Source organism: Perognathus longimembris, chromosome 12 (assembly GCF_023159225.1).
Source record: "Perognathus longimembris pacificus isolate PPM17 chromosome 12, ASM2315922v1, whole genome shotgun sequence".
Taxonomy (NCBI): domain Eukaryota; kingdom Metazoa; phylum Chordata; class Mammalia; order Rodentia; family Heteromyidae; genus Perognathus; species Perognathus longimembris.
In genome coordinates, this window is record NC_063172.1 from 2,625,480 (window position 1) to 2,642,107 (window position 16,628).

The window sequence follows — 16,628 nt, forward strand, 5'->3', positions numbered from 1 at the left end:
GTGGCCCTCGTTGGCAACCAAGTACTTGATGTCCCTAATGACTTCTACTTATTTACTTGTGTAATTAGTTAAGTCAGCAAAAACCAGTGAACCAGAAGTAAACACACATGGGTACGTGTGTGAACAGAGAGCTATGCGTTTTGTGGTACACTTTTACTCTTCCAATGTAATAAAAGGAAATACATATAAAAATACAGCTACATTAGGGGAGGGACACAAAGGCACAATGCCTTGATGCTTCTGATTATGTAATATATTTTTTGAACTGAACTCCAGGAAATGGAAACAAGAGGTTCCCCCCCCCCACCCTTTCTGTCTTGTTTGTTCCTTTTATCTGCCTTTGGAAGGGTAAGGTGGGGGCATAGAAATGGAAGGACAATGGTGAGCAAATGTAACAGGGATATTCGCTAGACACTCTGTTGAAAATGGACTAGACGACTTGTAGGTGGGGATGGGAGGACGGCAGGGTTATGAAACAGTCACCCCTCTGTCTATCACCTTAATAATGACAATAAAATACTCAATTAAAAATGCAGCTCCAAGGGCTGGGAACGTGGTGTAGGGCCACCATCAGTGTCGTGCCAGGTCCTTGCCGGCACTTGGTGTTGACAGGGCTCTGCGTTTCGGCCACTGTGATAGGTGTGTGGTTGTATTTCAGTGATGCTTTAGTTTTCAGTTCCCTAATAGAACATGATATTGAGCATTTGCCCCCCCCCCCCCCCCCCCGTGAAGTGTCTGTTGAGATCATTGGTCATTTCAGAGATCAGGTCGCTTGTTTTCTCATTGTTACATAACTTGAGTAACCGTTTATCAGTCCCTTATCGGACATGTCTTTTGCGAATGTTCTTGCCGTGTATGTCCTGTCTGCTCATTCTCTTGATGGCGTGTGTCAGTTACAGAGTCGAAGCTTTAACATTCAATGGCCTTTAGCTTGTTAGTGGTTTTCTTTCACGAATAAGACCCTTGGTGTTGCATCTAAGACAATCAGTTACCTAGATTTGTCTCATTTTAATTTTAGGGGTTTTATGGGCTAAAATTTCTGGAACCTTCTAGAGAGATTTGTATTTTTTTTCTTTTGAAAAACAGTTGAATTATCTCTAGGTAGTTGGACAAAGGGGTTTCAGTTCCACATGTCAATTTGTGAGTACAGTGCCCTCTGATCATTGTCACCCCTTTCAGCATCTCCCCCTCATCCTTGATCCGTGCCAGTCACATACAGGGGTTTGCATTTTACTTTCAGACCTGCCATCCCTTTTGATATCCTTCTTGCAAGGAGCCCAAGCTTTCTGTCTGCATCCTTGGTTCTGCTGGTGGCTTTGGGAGGCCTGTTTGTTCTGTCGGGCCGCCTCTGCTGCTCTGTTAAAGATCAGGTGACTGCACCCATGTGGATCTCTTCCTGGCTTCTCTCTTCTGTTCTGTTGGACTTTTTGCCTGTTCTCTCACCTAAACCACACTGCCTTAGTTACTGTAGCTTTATTCTAGTTTGCAATCAGGACTATTCTTACTTATGAGAAAAATGGGCCTTGTTGGATGCTACAAACATCGTTCCCCAAAAGTGACTGTGGACGTTTGATCCGTCATTTCCTGCTACTTTTATGGTGCGTCTAGGGTAGCTGCTGTACTGCACGAGTTGCTGCCTTCAGCCACTCAGCATAGGCCACTGGGCCACACTCGCTTGGCACTGGCCCAACTTAGGGCTGCGTGGGTCTCTCCTCTGACACCTGGTGAGGGCAAGGCCTCACATCTGGGGCTCTATGGGCCCAGAGGGGAGTCTGATCCACACCAGGGTTAGCTGTCGCCTCTTGGTGAGCAATTTCACTTTGTAACTTACTCCCAGTTTGCTGATGTCTGAGGGGACTGAGGCTATAGACATTGTTATTGACTGGCTTGTGTGACTTCATCAAAGCCACCTAATGTCCTGGTCCTGTGTCTGTGCAGTAGGGATGTGTGTCTGGAGGGGAGGGTGTTCCCAGGGTTGAATTTACACCCACAAGGAACTCAGGATAGTGCTTTACATGTTTGTGGCTGTCCTTCTGGAGAGGTGTTCTCACTACCGCCTTCTGTAGTGGGAACAGGGTAAAAGAAAACCCACGGGGCATGAAAGGCCCGTAGCACTGGTCCCTGGCAAGGAGAGCTGTGTGTCAATGGCCCAGCTCCTTGCTTGCCTCTTGGTAGTGTTGACTGGAGTTAAGAACTGAGATCTCTGGACAGATCATAGTAACTTACAGGATGTCCAGTCAGAAGGCTGATGGTTAACTGGTGTAAGAGACGATATAAAACCCAGATTTGAGAAGAGAGTGTTTAGCATTCAAACATGTTTTTCCTGTATGATGGAGAAATTTGGATGGTACAAAGAAGTATCTGTGAAGACAGAAGGGAAAGTTTTTAGGGCAGTCTCGCTGCCACGTATAGAGAGAATGTAGAAGCATGTTTTAAGAGGTTTTGCGTGCCTTGAGAATGGAATTTCCATTTGGTATGCTTCAGAGGGATTCCATTTACTATAACTTCAGGCTGGCATCAGGGGCAAGAAAGCCACCAGAGCTTTGTGCAGACTCCATCTTGATTTTTCATTTCTTTAGCATGCCTGACTGCTATTGAAGGGCATTGAAAGGTTGAGGGGGGTGGGGGACAAATTCATGAGCTCACTGTGCCTCTGTCCGCTGAAGTTTGTGGGCTGAAGAGCGAAGAGGGCTGCGGAGGGCAGGGTCGGAGAAGAGGTCAGCAGTGTTCATGGGTGGAAGAACCCCTTGTGAGTGGACATTGTAGGCTAACCATAGTGAGGTTCACGAGGGAGGACTCCACGCTGGCCTGATGGTAATATTGATCGCCTACTTCCATGCCAGGCTGTGTACTGTAATAAGAGACACACAGCCTTCACACTTGGGAACTCATAACCTGAGTGGGGGAGTTTGACACACAAACAGGTAATTTTACTTCATTAGTGAGAGCTGATAAGTGAAGAATCCATTCTGGAAAAGACAGGAAAGCAGGTGGCACCATCAATCATTTCTCAGCTAGAGTCAGAGGCTGGCACTGTGTGTTAACCACATTAAATTCATTGAGTCATAATATCATCAGCATTTATCAACTGGCATTTCTGGAGAGTTTATGATAAATGGTCACCACGCTTGAAATGGGTTGCTGTGTCCTGTAGTTCTGTTTGGTCACCTCCTGGACCACCTCCTCGCTCGCTTGACCCCACCTGTCCAGCTAGCCTAGCGCATCACCAGCTGTGGCCATGGTCTGCTGTGTCTTCTCAGCACACTTCCCATGGACTGATTGCTGGGCCCCCGACAAGAAAAGGGGCCTCCAAGGGCAGACACTTTATCCCCTCTCCTCTCTTACTCCTCTCATGTCTGCTTGTAGTAGGTTCTCAGTAAATGGCTTGCTAATTGACCATTTCGGTGAACATTCATTGTGCGTGGGACTGCTGCATCTGTGTGTGTTTTCGTGACCTGTTTCAGATCAGTGGGAAGAGTGGTAAAGATCTGCCTCTTTGGGTGGGGGCTGGGGACGCAGCTTGCCTGCCCCCACCCCCCTAACCGGCCGTGCTGAGACAAGCTTTGGGTGCAGTCGCAACTGGAGAGCCTTCAGCTGTGACTCAGTCGATGGGGAACCAACCCTTCGACTCCTTGTGGAGCCTTCACCAGAGTCAGGAGTCCTGGGGCAGCAGAAGGCAGCCTGGTGGAGGCAGCCATGTCTTGGCATCAGACTGGCACTTGTGTCTGGTTATCCCCGCCGTCTCTCTGCACTCCTCACACCGGGTTCCTTCCCACATCACATCCTACTTTCTTTTTTGTTGTTGGCAGTACTATGCGTTGTACTCAGGCTGTTGTGCTTGCTCATCTGGCTCTTCCCCACACACCTGGAGCCTTCCATCTTCTTGATAAAGGTTTTTAAGGTGGAGAATATTTAGATTAGTATTTGTTGACAAAAGAGAAGTGGAATCAAAGACTGTCAACATCTGTGGTGCTTCAGTTGGCTGTGTGCGAAGATTTTTCACTATTATTTTAAAAGTGCTGTGCTGTGTGGGAGGAAACAGCCGTGTAAGTCCCTTGGTAACATCTTTATCTAATTTAGCCACCCATGCTTCTGCATTCTTATTATGCTTTAGAGAAATACTGTACTTTTGTTGTTGTTGTTGCAGTTGGAGACCTAGACTTGAAGTCAGTATTGCTCTACCACCTGAGCCACTCTTCCAAACCATACAATTTTAAATTTTTTATTGTTATTATAAAAGTGATGTACAGAGGGGTTATAAACATTTAATAAGTCAGGTAATGAGTACATTTCTTTTTGGACAGTGTCACTCCTTCATTCTTTCCCAGTTTTTCCCTCCTGCCCCCACCCACAAGTTGTATCATTCATTTTCAATATAGTGTTTAGTGAGTACCACTGCTGCATTTGTTTATCTTTTCCTTCTATTTTGATGCAAACCCTGTACTTTTACATTTAATGTCATTGGCTATTGATACGGCAGGCCCATCGGCACCAGCATTTTCTTGAGAACAATCCTTTACTGCAGGCTTACGAGAGATATTTTCGTGAAGTTTTTGAAATGACATCTTTGCAAAAGAGAGAATGTATGTTTTTAATGTATGAAAGCATGCCATCCGGACTGTCTCCTCTCCCCCCTTTTGGCGCCCCTCTCCATCTCTAAACACAAGGGAATGTTTTTTGTGGTTCTTGAGTTTGAAGGTTGAAGCTGTTGTGTTTGAGTTGCCAGGTCTTACACATGATTCTGAGCATGTTTCCTCAGTGACATTCTGTGACTTTTGCTGTAGGAACACACAGAGGCTGGGCTGCCGTCCAGATGCGACTGCTTCACGAGCTGGTCTATGCCTCCCGAAGGATGGGGGACCCTGCCCTGGCTGTGCGACACCTGTCCTTTCTTCTGCAGACTATGCTGGACTTCCTGTCAGATCAGGGTGAGTATGTTTATTTTTGGTTTCTTCCAAGGATCTGTGATTGAGAGACACTGCCTGGTTCATGGAAGCCCTTGGTCTGGATTTTAGCGTATTTTGGGTGATTGGTACCAGGCTCCCCCCTGCTCTTGGCTATCCTTCCTCTTTTCACTTCTTGAGCTCTCAGGGCCCTGCCCCTGCCCCTCTAGGCCTCTCCTCCTGGCTCTCCCCATGTTTTGTACCTTCCTCTCAGCCCTTGGCTGCCTCTTCCTCAGCCTCCAGTTTGGATGCCATTGCCTGAATTGCATTTAGTTGCCTGCTAAGGTGAGAGGCTCATGTAGAAGACACAGCTCAGTGGACATGAGTATTGCTGTTCTGGAAAGAGGCCCTGGGTCAGTGTGCTTTATGCTGATTTCTCTTCAGTGTATCTCTCTACTTGTATCTCTTTACTTTGGGATCTTGGAAGTAGTTTTCTTTTCCTTTCTTTTCTTTTTGTGGTCTCTTTTGAGTTCTACTAGAAGTTCTGAAGGAGAAAATAGACTTAGTATGTGAGTTGGAATTGGTCACAGCAGGCCTTTTTGTTCCATGGTATTCCTAGAGTGAAGTTAGAAGAGACTGTCTCCATTTGGATGACTGACAGGCCCCAAGGGGACTCAGTCAGGCCGTGTCAGGGTCCTCCTTTCTGGGGTTTTGTTGTATATGGCTAGGTCTTGGTGGATAGTATCTCCCTGTGTCTATGTTCTTGCCAGGTACAAGTAGCCTTTTGTTTTTGAAGAAGCAGCAGCATGATCACTAGCTAGAGTGCGAAGTGTAAGAGGTCCTGCCTGGATATTTGTAGGTAGCAGGAACATTTGTTTGCCCATAAAGCGCTTACAGTATCCTAACAGTTACTAGAAATCATGCTCAGTATAGCTTGGACTGTTGGGTTAGCTGCTGTTTCCTGAAATACAGATGTGTGCCGTGGCTGGCTGGTTGGAGTCTTCTGAGGGGGCAGAAGTCAGGGGGGCTGTGAGGATCTTTCCACTTACCTCCCCAGTGATCACTATCTCAGCAAACCAATAATTAAGTCCTCCGCGAGCCTCCATTTTCTCACATGGTCAAGTAGGATGTGTTAGTTTGCTATCTTGTAGTGGTAGTTACTTTGATTTAGTGGATGACCTTTCCGCTGAAGAGCTGCCTGGCAACGAATATTTGTAAATGTGACCTGGAAGTGCAGCAGGAAGGAGAGACAACAGAGACAGCAATGCTGTGATCGCACATAGTCCTGTGCTGGCCACTTGGCAGTTGAAGACAGTGTTGTCTGAGTGTCTCCCCCTTCTCTTCTTCCACCCCTCTTGCCTGGCCACTCATCCGGTGCAAGAGAGGAGCCTCACCTATTGCAGGGTCTGCTATTTTTTTTTTTCAATGTAGACTAGAAGGTTTCTAGAGTTTTCTTTGGGCCAGGACTGTATGATGTTTTGTGGGCGTTAAGCCAGGGTCATTATTCTGGAGGTTTCCTGGCTGGATGAGCAGGTACAGGGCCTGCATGGCATTATCGTGGATTCATAGAATCGTCATCTTCTCAGGCCTCATTCCCTCCCGTCCTTTCTTCCATGCATACACTTCTTAGCTCTGCTGCTCCTCTGGCTTCTGTGAGGCAGGCACCAGCCTTAGGGCCTGGTTCTGTGTCCTCGTGTCGCTTTGTGCACTTGCCTTTAAATCTTGCTTAAAATATGCTCTTTCACTTCTTATGTATTTGTAGATATATGTACCCATCACAGCAGTCAATTCTAGAACATTCTGTCACCATAGAAAGAAGCTCTGCACCCATGTGCCTTGGTAATCAGTGCTTTTCTTTTCTTTGCCTTCTTTCCTTTCCTAGTTTGTTTTTGCTTTTGCTGTTGTGGATAAGACCATGGTGTTATCTACCTGAAGACACCTTTGGGCCTTTATCTCTTTTGCAGGAGAGAAATTCGACAGGAGAGGGTTTACTTGGTCAGCCGTTCTAAGCATTTGTATTGCTATTGAGACATATCGCCAAATTGCCTTCTGAAAGGATGGTTCTAATTATACTTCTGGCAGCAGCGCCGCTGGTTCAGTGTATAGAATGTTGCCTGATGGTTTTAATTTGTATTTTCTTGATAATTTGAAGAGTTGGGTGTTTTTTCAATGTGTTTGTTTACCAGCTGGAACGCTTTCAGTGGAACTCTTTTAAGATCCTCTAGTTGTGCTCCCATTCCCTGCAGCATTGGATTTTTACTCCAAGGTTGATGGGCTTTGGGGCTTGTGCCCTGGCCACTGTGCCAGTGAGATGCCTATTCGGTGGGCAAACCTGGCTCTCAGCTCTACCCAGATGCGGCTACACCGTCGAGGTGAAAGGTGCCTGTGCCCTGAGATCTATCTGCCCAGGGTGGCGACTGGATATACATAGTGCAGTGGGCCTGAGGGCACAGGACCTCCCCGTCGCAGGCCGCAGCTGCCTGAAGTGCGTGGTCACCAGTGCAGGATGGCCTTCCTCAACATGATTTGAAATGGAAACCATAGGTGGACCTGAGACATCGTGTCATTGAAAGGAGAGTCACCACAACGTATGTGAACTTACTGGTACTGTGACCACACCGGCTGCATGTGTGGGCTTACTGACTGCTGAGTGCACCTCCATTTCAGAACCTCTCCCTCCCCTTCCCCACTCGCCCATGATAAAGCCCTTCTAATGTATGTGTTCTGTGGAAGATGTTTGTAGGTTGCCTCTGGTATCCAGCCAACTTCTCACTTTTTTCTTGTGCACTATCCTGACTTTTTATCCTGGGATGGATTTGGAGGAGTGGACCTGTCTTTTATGGGTGATTCCATGATTCCTCTCCTGATAAGTTAAGGAAGTGAGGACAGGAAGCAAGGCTGGGGGATGGGACTTGGGTCTGAGCTATCTCATGGGTCACAGCATTGGAGAAGTGTGAAGCCACGGGAGCAGCTGCAGCCTTCCCGCCTCCCCTGGAAGGAGAGTCCAGGTACAGCGTTCCTGCCGAGGACTGGCATGTGCATCTCAGTCCTGGCTAGCTCTGTCCTAGGTTCCAGGTTCTGTGATCCAGTGGTCTCCCATGAATGGGAAGGGGCTGGGGGAGGGCAGCAGTTTCCTGTGAGTGAGGGGGGCTGGGGAGGGCAGCTGTACCCTCCAAGCGTCAGTAAGCATATGCTGCCAAGCCCTGCATGAGGCTGCTGCAGCCCCTCTGCCCCAGGTCTGTGGGGAGGGCTCGAGGAGGCATCCTTCCAGCTTGCCTGAGAGGACATAGGTGAAGATTTTAATTTCAGATGTGAATCACAAGTCCCATTTCTCAGGAAGCAGTAGATTAAAAGAAAAATAACAAAACACCGTCAAAGAATAGATCTTTTATTTTCCCCTCTCTTTAACATTTTTAATATTTTACTTATTGTTTAACACCCAGGATAACTTTCTGTTTAGAGTCTCTGTGGGACAAGTACGCTTAGAGGAATGAATAGATGGGCTAGGGAAGAATAATGATGAAAATACCCCTGCCCCATTGGAAGGTGCTCACCAGATGTCTTGTGATGCTTTTGAGCCATCTTGAGGAGAAGAGCAAGCAAACTCTCCAGTCCCCAGTAAAATCTTGGTTCTGCATGGAAGTAGGTAGACTGAGTTGTGAGTGGGCTCAGTTCTGGGAGATTTTAGGGCTCAGCCAGGGTGCATGGGGTCCTGGAAGGTCCTTCAGAGGTTAGGGATGGAATGGGGAACAAAGGAAGAATGGGAGCTCCTTTGTTTTCCTTTCACCTTTCCCAAGTTGGGCTCAGCTGGCCCTGAGCAGGATGGGAGGTGATGTTGGATTTGCCTCTAGAGCCAGGCTTGGGAACTTGAAGCAGCAGAGGCATAGGCGGGTGTTTGTCCTTGGTGTTTCCGGATGTAGTTCAGGTACCACAGGACACGTGATACTTGCAGCTCTGTAGGCCTTGGCACTGGATAGGAGATCCTGCTGCCTGGAAGGGCTGGGCATGGTGATGGAGCTGTGAGCAACAATCAGTCCTGGAGGTGGGCACAGAGGAGGCTGCCCAGTAGGGGAGGTGTGGACCATGGGGACAGAAAGGAAGGAAGGAGGGACAAGGCCTAGGACTCCGGAGGTGAGCTGGAGAGACTGCCTGGCTGTCTTTGGAACGGGGAACCAGAGCAATATGGAGAAGCCAAGATTACTGGCTTCTGTGCTTACCCCATACCTTCCAAGACAAGGTGCCCAGGGGCTTAGGTTGTTTGGCTTTCTTAGGTGCATCCTATGTTGACATTTTTTTTTTTTTTACCGTCTACATTATTTTCCAGTATGGATTTGGACTTCAGTGCACAGACTGACACTTAGAGCTTTTGTTTCCTTAACACTTCTGGTTGTATCGTGCTCCTTGCTGTGTCCCTTTGAGTCCTTCCCTCCCCCAGGGCTATGCCAGCCTGCTCTAGGTCTTCACCTGCCTCCCTTGGCCTTTTGGAATAACAGAAGGGCAAGCAAGATCCCACAGTTTCCTTTTAAAAGGACAGCAGGATTTAGAAGAGATGCATTTTGGAGAAGCCAAGAATGAGAAAATGCCACTGTTGGTCTCACTGACATGCCACCACAAGATAAAGCAGGGAGCACTCTTGTAGCTGGTGTCAGGCTCCTAGAGACTATGAGATCGCAGTGGGGACAGTGAGGTGGCAGGAGAGGGAGCAGTGTGGCGTGAATAGCTTGTCACTTGCTCAGGGACAGCCTTGTCATCTCTGATGTGACCAGGAGATTCAGGCAGCCGTGCTCTGCTCCATGCTCCAGGAGCTCCCTTATTAGCTGCCTCCACAGCACTTCTCTCTGGCTTGGTTCTGATTCTGTGGTTTTGATTAGAAGTTCACTGTAGTGTGTGTACCCCACCACTACACTTGGATGCTTACCCAAGCATCCACAGGCACAGCTTCGCTCGGCCCCCAGTCAGCCTATTTTGCTGACAGAGGCTCAGGGCAGGTAGATCTTGTACACCCTGGCCTGCCCCTGCCCCCCTGTAGTAGAGCTGGAGGTGGTATGTGTGGCCCATGGACTGTTCCCATCTGCCAGCCTGGCTATCAGGCTGAGCCAATCTGTTTTCTAGTCCTGCTCAGCTCAGCTTCTTGCTAATGTGTCACAGTCTTGACATACTGAGGTTCGTTAATTCATTTTTTTATTTGCCTAGCTAGTACTTAACTTTTTTTTTTTTGCCAGCCCTGGGCCTCGGACTCAGGGCCTGAGCACTGTCTCTGGTTTGTTTTTGCTCAAGGCTAGCACTCTACCTCTTGAGCCACAGCATCACTTCCGGCTTGTTTATGTGGTGCTGAGGGATTGAACCCAGGGCTTCGTGCTTGCAAGGCAACATTCCCATCCCTACCACTAGTACTTATTGTTTAAGTACTTTTCTGTTTTTCCACAAATGTAGCACCTTGGAGACACAGAGAGAAAATGACCCGCCTTGGCCGTTGAGTCTGGAAAGTAGGTGTGACAATTGTCCTTACACACTTCTGTAGTCAGCTGTGGCCTCACGAGCATCAGCATTGCCTCTCAGAGTTGCTGAGGCTTATTTTACAGGGAGGAAGTTGAGGCAGAAGTTGATCAGCTAGCATCCCCCGTGTGGTGCCTGGACGGACTGGGATTGCACGCAGCTGCCTGCCCCGGAGCCAGCCCGGGGCCGTCACCCTTCTCCACTGCCCCCGAGGGTCGCCAGCAGGCCAAAGTCCACTCACTGGATGTGGGGTCCTCTTCCTGACAGGGACAGGAACTGAGCCCACCAAAGGCGGTGTCAGCTGGCCTCAGACATCACACTTCTCCTTTGTCCCTGTGTGGAAGAGGTTCTCTACCAACTTAGATACACTTGTTATTTGTTTGAAAGACAAGAATTGGAGGAGATAGAAAATGTCAGACGTAATTTATTCAGCTGCTCCTTCATTTTGCCGCCAGGTCATTACTCTGCTACTCAGCCCAGAGAAAACGCATTGAAAGTTTGCCATTCATCAGTGTCACTGTGGACGGGGACGTGGCTGGCTGAGGCTGTGCTGCAGCGAGGCCTTGATCCTGATGGAATGCATGACACTCATCTCATTTCACGGCATTTGGGGTGGGGGGCTGGGAAGGGCAGGAAAGGAAAGCCATGTGTCCCCCATGTATTGCCCGTGGTCTCTGTTCAGCTATTGCCTGCCTCTGTCTCCCACCTCCCTGTGCATCCTCTGGTTGGCTGCGGAGCAGAGGGAAGTGGCCACAGGCAGGTAGGTAGGACTGGCATCCCTGAGCACATCGTACCTGCCTCTGGAGACACTAGAAACACCTGTGGGGCAAAGGCCATGCCTCTGCTTCCAGCTGTTTAGTGGTTACTTAGAGATGAGAGTTTCATAGTCTTTCCTGCCTGGATTGGCTTTGAACCATAATCCTTAGATTTCAGCCCCCTGAGTAGCTAGGGTTACAGGAGTGAGCCACTGGCTTATATCTATATCTATACATACATATGCATATATGTATATAATGTATATATACACACACATATATATGTATATATATCTGTAAACAAAGATGCGCCCATGATTTGACATACTTAGACTTCCATTTCTGGCCTCTGAGCTTCGGCTGCTCAGCGAAGGCTACATGTGTCTCTTGAATGCCTCTTGGCATCAGAAGACACCTGATCCTCAGCTGCTGGAGATCCTCACCCGAATTCCTTGTCTTTCCCACTCTTGGAACCCTAAAACTCTTGGAGTGATCTTCAAATTGTCCTTCTTGTCCTGTATTCTATTAATTGCTTGGGATGAGCGCAGAATTGAGTTTCAGTTCTCAAAAGGAAAAAGATTGCTCTTCTTCCTTTTGCAGTTGTAGCCCTGGTTCAGACTTTCAACTTGTTACTCAAATGAGAACAGTAGATGGTTAACTTCATGTCCTGCCTCCTGGCTTTGCTCTTTCTACCCCTTTCTTCATAAAGTTACTCATGGCTTGATTCAAGCTATTTTAGCCAATTCATACTTTCTTGGTCCATACTAAGAGCATCTCATGTACATCAGGCACTTTTTGTTCTTTAAACCCATCAGATGTTTTTGTGGCATTGCTGTTATAGTATGCTCTGACCTTAAGCTTTTTGTTTCCCCTTTTAGGAAGAAATGAATAGCTTCTTCCTTTATATCTTCTTATTACCTTACTTCATTCTCAGCATTTCATTGTATCCTAAGAGTAATTTCCTATTTAATCCCCTTAGTGGTGAGGGCCACATCTTAATTATTTTTTACTTTCATTTCTTTGGCAATGCTTTTCCTTGAAAATGGTCAATCCATGGGGGACTCCGCCAATTTAGCATCACCTTTCCCCAAATTTCTTCTTAAACTGCATTCACCCCAATAGGCATAGTGAGAGAAGGGAAATAGAGGATAAAGCTAGTGTTCTTGAGGAGCTGGGAAGCCATTGGCATGGTGTAAAGTAGGAATCTGTCCACCTGTGGGTGGATGCTCAGTATTTACTAGTTAAGTGAATGTTGAGGGAAATGTGAAGTAGTTTTGAAAGGAAGGGAGAGGACTGAGCACATTGCAAATGCGAGGCTGTGGTAGAGAGATAGAAGGCACATAGGGCTAGGAGTACATCCTGAGCTTTGATTTATTCTGCAGATGAAGGTCAACCACAGCCATTGTTGTCCTTATTCAACAGTCAACCCCTTGCCTTTGGGAGAAAGGAGGAGCCTCAGAGGGTCTTCACTGTACTGGGGTTGTATTTTACTGTGGACATTTGCAAAGCTACAAATTTATATTCAGAATATATCCAGGGAAGATGAAGAAAACACACATTTGGTCAAGGACATGCTTTTTAATAATTGGTGCGGGGGAGAACTGAATGTCCAAATGTAAAGGAATGAAACCAGGTCCCCACTTAATCCACCCCAAACTATAAAACCACTAGAAGACAATAGGGAAACGTTCTGTAACACTGTGTAGGTAAGGATTTTTGGATAAGAAAAAGAAAACAACAAAAAATTGGCAGTTACATCAAACTAGAAAGCTACTTTCTGTACAGCAAAGAAAGTAATTAAGAGTAAAGAGACAGCCTAAAGAATGGAGAAAATGTTTTCAACCTACTCATTCAACAAGAGTTTTATATCCGGATTTTTTTTCTAAAACTTTTTGGAAGTTTAATTTCAAGTATGTAAAAATACTTTTAGTATACAATGAATATATGCTTCTTTTAGGAATCTTGGAAAACAATTCAATGGGAAAATTATGCATAATTGTACATAGACAAGTACTATTAACACTTTAGTGTATTTCTTTCCTGTTGTTTTCCATTCTTTTCAAATTGGTTATTTTTTGGTTAATTAAAAATTAACATAAAAATTAATAATAAAAGAAATTTAAAAATTGGCTTTAGAAATTAATAGCATAACTTTAAAAATTAATAGTTCAAATGTAAGTCTGTGTCTTGATGTTCCATACAACAGGGCAGACTTTTTCCATGTTACTGAAAACCTTTTAGCTGTTCCATCAAGACCTCTAGAGATGTTTACAAGTTTTCTAGGTAGTGTTTTTTTTTTTTTTTGCCTTGGACTCAGGGCCTGAGCACTGTCCCTGGCTTCTCTTTGCTCAAGGCTAGCACTCTGCCACTTGAGCCACAGCGCCACTTCTGGCCGTTTTCTATATATGTGGTGCTGGGGAATTGAACCCTGGGCTTCAAGTTTATGAGGCAAGCACTCTTGCCACTAGGCCATATTCCCAGCCCCTCTAAGGTAGTAGTGTTTTTAAATGCATAATTATATAATGAGCTGATTGATTTACTGCGCTTGTCTTTCATTTTGGCAGACTGTATTTATGTACTTGAAAGGATCATGGAGAAATATTTAATCTCTGGCAAACTTGAATGATTGCTTATCAGAGACTCTAGTGTGTCACTAGGTAAATTCAGTGAAGAACAGAGATAAAGTAATGTCCATGGGAGACAGTTAATGTAGCTCAGTGCAAGCTTATCCAGTTCATCAGTATTCTGTTAAGGAAAAGGTTTGTTTTCTTGTTTCATGACAGATCTTAGATGCTGCTTGGTCTGGCCTATCATTTATCTTTATAATGGTGGCAGGTGACTTTTTCATTCTTTGAAGGTGGACCATTATGCTACTTGAATGTTTATGTAGAGGAGTAAAAAAAAATTAGCTGATTCTTCTGCCTATGTAAGATGTATAATTCAGCACACTGGAGGATTGTGAATTTGAGGCCAGCCTGGACAACATAGCAACAGCCTTAATTTGTTGCCCACATTGGATTGGTTGTTTCAGGCTGTCTTTGGTTTGCTAATAACTTGGGGTAATCTGGGTGGGCAGCCTCACAGAATTAGAAAGCAAAACATTTGAGTTTAGAGATCTGAGTCGAAATGGAACATAGTCACTCACTACTTCAGTAACCTCATGAAATCAAAATCCTTAAGTTCCCCATCTATAAAATGGATGTAGTGACACCCAAGGCAGTCACTTTGTGGTAGAACAAGCACTAGGTTGAAAAGCCTAGGGTTAAAACCTTTGTGTCATTCACTTGCAGGGTGTCTTTCTAGAGGTTATTCGGCCTTGGGCTGTTTCCTGGGGTGGCTTCTTCTTGGTGGATCTAGAATGTTAATTTGTTCCTTTATTTCTGGGCAGGTACTGGAAACTCTGGGCTGTTGGTCTAGGGGTTTAGGGGTGACCATGGTCACTGTCCACAAACTGGAAGTCCTTCCTCCTCTGCTTTCTGGAAGTTTGTTTGAATGAGACCGACATTATTTCTTTTTTTTTGTGTGTGTGTGTGCCTCTGCCATTTATTTGACATTATTTCTTCTTTAAAGGTTTGATAGGATGCATACATGAGACCATCTGGGAGAGGAGTCCCCCTCCCCTTCAGAGTTGTGATTATAGCTTCAAGAAATATAGGGCTGTTAAATTTGTCCTTTTCTTCTTGGGTCATTTCCCTTCTAGGGATTCCTCTGTTTCCTCAGCTTGCAAGCTGGCTGGCTATGGTGTTTGTAATACCCTCTTCCTCTAACAGCACAGGGCTGCCCCCTTCTCCAGGAGTTCAGGACTTAAGCTTCTTTCCTAGAGGCTCATTGTTTTATTGACTTTTTTTTTCACAGAGACAACTCTTGACATTGTTAATTTTCTTTATTTTGCATTTCATCAATTTTTTTCTTTCTATTTAATCTGATCATAATTTTATGTTTTTCTCCCCTGGTTTTTACAGTGGCGTGTTAAGTAATTGAGTCTGGACATTTCTCTTTTCTTTCTTATTGTCATAGTGAAGTACAGAGGGGTTACAGTTTCATATGTAAGTCAGTGAGTACATTTCTTATCCAACTTGTTACTTCTTCCCTCATTCCCCTCCCCTTCCCCATTTCCCTCTTTAACATTTACAGGTATAAAATTTGCTCTAAACATGGCTTCCTTTTGGCCTGCTACATTTTGTTACTGTTGAGTTAGAACTATTCAAAAAAATTATTTTCTTCTCATCTGGAATTCTATGTGTATGGCTTAGCCCTCATACATTTCCAGCTTATGCAGGTAGATGAGTGTCTGTGACTAGGCTCTGCTGTAATGTTGTCATTACCACATAGGAAGGTTTATGTTCTGGTGGAACCTGGGCTCTGTTGTGGTAACAAGAATCTGTGTTCTGCAGTTGTGTGTCCAGTGCTGTACGGATATCAACTTGAAGACTTTTACTGGTTTGTGCAAATCTGTGTCCTTATCGGGGTTTTCTCACACTGGTGAGATTATGCATTTTTTTTATTGTCTCCAACTTATTTCACTTAGTGTAATGTTCTCTAGGTCCATTCTTATTGTGGCAGATAGCAGGATCTCCTGTGTGAGAGTCCTGGGGCTTGAACTCAGGGCCTGGACACTGTCCCTGAGCTTTTTGTGCTCAATGCTAGTGCTCTACCACTTGAGCCACAGCTTCACTTCTGACTTTTTGTGGTTAGTTGGAGATAAGAGTCTCATGGACTTTCCTGACTTGGCTGGCTTTGAACCAATATCCTCAGATCTCAGCCTCCTGAGTAGCTAGGATTACAGGCGTGAACTACTAGTGCCCGGTGAATGGACACCACATTTTCTTTATCCATTCATGCCCTCAGGGGACATCTAGGTTGTTTCCACATCCTGTGTTGTGGGTGGTGCTGCAGTGAATGTGGGCGTGCGGATGTCTGTATGAGGTGCAAATTTCCTGTCCCTGGGGTGTGCTTCCAGAGGAGGGATTGCTGAGAGAACCCCCATACTCTTTCTGCATTACCACAGTGCTCCATAGTTCCTTTTCTCCACATCCTTGAAGGATTGATAATATTCATATGAAAACAGTTCAGGTGTTAACTGTGAATTCTCTTTCTGTGTCAGTACAGATTGATTCTGAAGTCGTCATTTTCTATATGTTCATTAGCCCTGCACTCTTTTTCCTTAGTCTTTAGTGTTTGTTCCCCTTTCTGTCTTCTACCTGTTTAGAATACCATAACCAACTTAGTGTACACACGGCTGTCTCAGGTTGTTAATAAGAAGGAATGAGAATAAACCGTGAAATCGTGATGTGCCGGTTTTCATGCCCACATCAACTCTTGAAATGCCAAATGGCCCATGAATTGTTTGTGATCAAAAGTTTGCTGATCACATTTTCTGCTTCTATAAAGAACGTTATAATTAGGTGACAGCCAGTTTTCATTAAAAGTGTTCTTCTGTCTGCATGAATTCTTTAATTTCTGGGGTGGAAAAATTTGCTCTTGAGGGCATGAG

General features: G+C 45.6%; 1 protein-coding gene across 2 annotated transcripts in view; it reads left to right on the plus strand.

Moving 5' to 3' along the window:
• Trappc9 (trafficking protein particle complex subunit 9) overlaps positions 1-16,628 on the plus strand; it is a 407,886-nt gene that overhangs the window by 55,311 nt on the left and 335,947 nt on the right. For both annotated transcript variants that reach the window (XM_048358924.1, XM_048358925.1), the window contains one exon: positions 4,785-4,928. In XM_048358924.1, the coding sequence (XP_048214881.1) occupies positions 4,785-4,928 (144 nt within the window). The remainder of the gene's footprint in view (positions 1-4,784; positions 4,929-16,628) is intronic.